Source organism: Bactrocera latifrons, unplaced genomic scaffold (assembly GCF_001853355.1).
Source record: "Bactrocera latifrons isolate USDA-ARS-PBARC rearing strain unplaced genomic scaffold, ASM185335v1 scaffold_4, whole genome shotgun sequence".
Taxonomy (NCBI): domain Eukaryota; kingdom Metazoa; phylum Arthropoda; class Insecta; order Diptera; family Tephritidae; genus Bactrocera; species Bactrocera latifrons.
This window is the reverse complement of record NW_017537045.1, coordinates 3,218,411-3,223,830: the sequence shown is the minus strand read 5'-3', so window position 1 is coordinate 3,223,830 and position 5,420 is coordinate 3,218,411. Positions and strand designations below refer to the sequence as shown.

The 5,420-nt window shown below is 39.6% G+C and overlaps 1 protein-coding gene across 1 annotated transcript in view; it reads left to right on the top strand.

Moving 5' to 3' along the window:
• Nucleotides 1–3,559: 3,559 nt before the first annotated feature.
• The window catches only part of LOC108972404 (mucin-2-like), a gene marked incomplete in the record, with an annotated part of 4,896 nt that continues 3,035 nt past the window's right edge, over nt 3,560–5,420 (top strand). Inside the window, 5 exon segments of the mRNA XM_018938965.1 lie at nt 3,560–3,646; nt 3,967–4,084; nt 4,161–4,274; nt 4,347–4,457; nt 4,539–5,420. Coding sequence (XP_018794510.1) covers nt 3,994–4,084; nt 4,161–4,274; nt 4,347–4,457; nt 4,539–5,420 — 1,198 coding nt within the window.

Below are 5,420 nucleotides of genomic sequence, written 5' to 3'. Positions count from 1 at the left end.
CCAACCACTGCATATACTGCTGCACCAACTTCAACCTCTACTGAACCAACAACTGTACCACCAACGACTGTGCCGCCTACCGCGGCACCAACCTCTGCTCCTACTGCTGTACCTACTTTGCCGCCAACTGTACATCCAACAGCTGTTCCATGTCCACCTCACTCGCCCTACGTAAATATCCCACCATATCGTCTTGCTCCTCCACGTTCTTCGTATGTATACTCCCTACCTAAAGTTCCTCATAGTTATCCATCAGTGCAAAATTACCAAAGAGCTTCAGCACCTACTAATTGTATGAGAATAAGCGATAATGGGCCAGCTGGAAGAAGAGGAAGTACTCGCATTGTCTGCTTTCCGCTGCAGGCAGCGACCGCAAGTATTGTAAGACCGCGAATAGTTCAGCCACCGAAACCACTTCCAGTACCTTACGCAGCGCGGCGTTGCTATGGTCGTCGTTGCAATAGAGGGGAAACACCTCAACGAAATGGTTGTTGCATTGGAAGTAATGTTTATGCCAGAAAGCCAGTGAATTATGCAGCGCCAAGCCGTAAATTTTTATCACGTGCACCAGTTAGAAAGCCAATAAACTATGGATAATTGGGTATCTTTGTCATGGCAATATTGTATTTTAAGGAAAATAAGTTTAATTTCTTCTAGTGATTTTTTAGTGTATTTTTTAATTAAAATAAAGATATCAATGTATCAAAAGCGTTATGAAGTTTAATTTCTTCTTGTGAATTTATGTGTATTTTTTATAAAGATTTCTCTTTATATTTTTTAAACATCTTGTTCCAATTTCATATCTGAGAAATTTAAGGTATCTGTTAGATTCAAAGAATATCGTTGGACTGTCACATGACGAGGAGAACAGCTATAAGAAACCAGATTTAAATTTTGATGGGAAATTAGGACTGACTTCGAACAGAACGATTGACAGCAAAACTCAAAATATGGTTCAGGTTTAGATCACATACGCTCATAACTTACAAAGTCAGAAATATTTAACAAGTTACCGGACTTTTTAAATATGATATATAACTTAGATACCAACAGAGTTTGGGCTACAGCATAGCCTTGGTGAACTTAAATATTTACCTCTCTACCGATATACTCGTATAGTATTATTAGGAAACTTCGATGATTATATCGCTAATATGGGCTCACCATATAATAATAGTGGTCTCGTAAATATTAGTAAAATCTGTCGAGTATTGTCTACAATAATAATAAAATATCTCAGTTTCGGATCGTTGAACTTTGAAACATTGACATATTTGGTTTGTCAGTCACATGGCCGCATATGTAAAACTTTAATATGCTCCAGATACTCAGTTTGGTTTCCAAATTATTATGAATAGACTAACTTCGGAAGAACGTTTGCAAATCGCGCAAAGTTATTAACAAATTAAAGTTTCAATTCCTGCGACTCATCGCACGTTGCATTCCATATTCGGTCGACATAACAGCAGAGGCTGTAACTCAGGTAGTTATGGATCGGTTTAGAACTAAGTTCACTCAAGTGCATAATGCTCATCTGCGGCGGTGTCGTAAGTGCGCAACGAAGGCGCTATTGCTGCTGTCAACCAGAGTAGCGAAGAAGACCCGAATGAGTTCATCCGCCATCGCGCGCAACAATTGAAGCTTCTGAAGCTGGAGTTAACCGATTAAGCTCAACTTTAATGGCATTGATATATTAATAAATAAAATTGTCGCATTTAGAGTAATGATAACCCAGAAGCCGTTGCTGAGACGCCATCGTGCTCTATGGGCAGCTGAGAAAAGTACTCTTTTGCGCAATTCACTTGGAGGTGACCAGAAACGATTCTCTTACATATCGCTCAAGCGGTTTACGACTTCCGGTCGTAGACAAAACATTTTCTGGGTATCAAAAAAAAAAAAAAATAGTAAATCCGTTTGAAGGTAAGCTAAAGAAGAAGTGGGACCTTCCACGTAAAAGACACCTCCATTGAAAAGAAGGGAACAGTCTCAAATTAATTTATATAGCAAAGGAAACTTTTGGTGAGGGCATCAACTTGTGTCGTGGGCATATGGCTCAGCATCCAAGACTATATTTTGAGGGGTTATTTGGAGTCACTTTTCTACACTGATAAACCAGCAGGATTGACGTTTTCGAACAGAATATTCGATTGGTAACATATGGCGCCAATTACTGCAAACTCTCGACTATAATTTATTCGATCCAGCCGCCATGAAAACCTTTACAAATTGTTTAATTTTATTACGAAAATTCGCGTTCTCTAAAAAAATGTGTTTCACAGGCTTCGATCAACTCACGCAGTAAAGAAATTATAGCAGCCGTAGCTGTAAGTGGCCACGAAGTTTGTGGAGAGTCCCGTTCCCGCCACAGTCGGGCCTACGTAAGCGGAACGGACCACGATTTTTAACCGGCCAAGAACTGCCAGCTCGGCAAAACTGAGCCGCTACAACAACAACGTCCCCACGAGAGTCGATTCCACGCCGTTCGCAGCAAACTCGAACTGACGTATGGAACGACTTGGCGTATTTTACGTCGAGATCTTAAATTGAAAGCGTACAAAATATAGCTTGTGAAAAAAACTGACGCCGCTCGACCTTCCTAAGCGATTGATTTATGGGCTTTTGAATAGTTCCAAGAAGGAAGAAAGCTAAATTGCTGGATTTGGGACAAAGAAGAATCAGAAAAGTTTCAACAGCTGCCATTTCAGCCAGAAAAAAAAGCGGTTTGATGAGAACGTAACCGTCAATGGTGACCGTTCTCGCGCCATGATAGGCGACTATTTAATGCTCGAAAGTGAAGCTCGTGATCTCGTGACATTTCTATTAATGGAATTATTGAGAGAAACCCGTCTACGATCAGATAATTTCACATTTTGGGACTGTCGATCGGTCACCAGGATCGTGTAGACCGTTAGTCTATGCGGATAATTCCGCTTCGATTCAGGTTTGAAGCACAACATACGTGTAACATTTGTCAGTCGAAATGCTCGAACGAGTCATCGAAAATTGGACTCAAAGGATGGACTATTTGAGACGTAGCCGCGTCCAACATTTGAATGAGATAATTCTCAAAAAATAGACGCCAAAGTATGTTCTTTCGAATGATAATAAATATACCCCATTAAGTATGAAGTTAATGTATTTGTCTTTTAAAAATGAAGGAAACCTCGAAATGGGCCACCCTTTGGAAAAATTGTAAACATGACTTACTGTAGAACTGCAATAGTTTGGAGGGCAGAGGTGGGTATGTAGTATAGTAATAAACTAGTATAAACAATGAATTTAATTTTATCTTAGTATAAATGTTTCTTTATAAATTTCCAGTTTCACCAAAAAATGTGTTTTTCACAACTTAACACATGTAATTTGTTAGTTAATTGTTTAATAAAATATTTTAGCGCACGGGCTTTTATTAATTCACAGTTATGTGTATCAATATGAGCACGTTCGTTGGTCGCACATATTTCACAGCGCTGCAGGGGTACGCTCAACTATAAATACAAGCGTTTAAACTCTCTCATTGGCAGTTAATCTTTGGTGAAGTTAATTTAAATAACAGGCTAAAATTCAGTGCATTTCCAAATTTTAAAGTCGTAATTTGTGACAGCAAAGGATCGAAGCAGAAAAACTAGTATTACTAGTATATGAAGTAAGTCCAGTATTGGGAGTTAAATGTAGACCCAATGTAATAGGAACACAATTATCCACTCAGTGCGCGATAATTATCTTACTAATACGATAGTTCGGATGTTCCTAAATTCTAGGGTTGTAGGCAATATCTGTACAGCTGATAAATCGTTAAGCATTTTTTTAAAACAAGATCGATTGCAATTTCAAACTGAAGATCTATGCAGCCCACGTTGGGGTTTGTCAAAGTAGTTATAGCACATCAACAGTGGCTTTAAAAATTAAGTTAAAATAAAGAAGCATAAACCCTTCTCATATCAAGTTGCTTTCAAATATTTTCAGACTTATCACTTGTAAAAAGTCGGAACTATGATGGGATCCGCCACTATAAGACTGTTGGTGGCAACATTCGCCCTTTTACATTCCAGTGAAGCACATTCATTTCGAACCAAAGAGATTTGTAAGCCTGAAGCTCACATACTCCTCAATTTTAGTTTCATAAATTGTTAATTTAAAAACCAAAAACAAATTTTCAGCGCTTTATGAACCTCATGTCACCAGCAGCAAAAACTTGGCTACCACCGAATTTGATGTGCAACCTAATCGACTCTTGAGCAGAATACTGCAAGCCAATGTCAGGAAAAATGTCGGTACGTATTACGTTATAAGATAATTTGTTAGTTATTATGGTAATATCACAAGGGCTATCTATAATTCTCCAGGAGATGGCAGCAGCGCAAAAAGATTCTTACACCTTAGTCCTTTCTGGAGTTCTTTACAGTCATTAACACAAGGTGGAAATACTATACGCAGACCAAGAGCTATTAATGAACGTAAGTAAAAACATAATTTAAACAACCAAGAAATAATTATTCCAATTTTTTATTTTCTCAAATACAAATTATGTATTAAAGGAGACAAAGTTCAAATATTCGTTATACCTTCGGTGGCTCCGGAAGAGGATTTAGGAATCACAGATTCAACAACAACACAACTTCCAACAACTATAGCTTCAACGACTGTAGTACTAACAGATCCAACGACCGTACCAACAACACAGTCCACAACAACTTGTGCACCAACGACTGAGTCACCAACATATTCAACGACTGTGCCAACAACAGAGTCCACAACAACTTGTGCACCAACGACTGTACCAACAACACAGTCTACCACAACTGGAGCACCAACGACTGAGTCACCAACATATTCAACGACTGTATCAACAACACAGCCCACAACAACTTGTGCACCAACGACTGTGCCAACAATACAGCCTACCACAACTGCAGCACCAACGACTGAGTCACCAACATATTCAACGACTGTACTAACAACACAGTCCACAACAACTTGTGCACCAACGACTGAGTCACTAACAGATTCAACGACTGTACCAACAACACAGCCTCCCACAACTGTAGCACCAACGACTGTACCAACAACACAGCCTCCCACAACTGTAGCACCAACGACTGAGTCACCAACAGATTCAACGACTGTACCAACAACACAGCCTCCCACAACTGTAGCACCAACGACTGAGTCACCAACAGATTCAACGACTGTATCAACCACTCAGCCTACGTCAACTTTAGCACCAACGACTGTGCCAACAATACAGCACACAACAACTTTAGCACCTACGACTGTACCAACAATACATCCTCCCACAACTGTAACATCAACGACTGAGTCGAAAACAGATTCAACGACTGTACCAACAACACAGTCCACAACAACTTGTGCACCAACGACTGTACCAACAACACAGCCTCCCACAACTGTAGCACCAA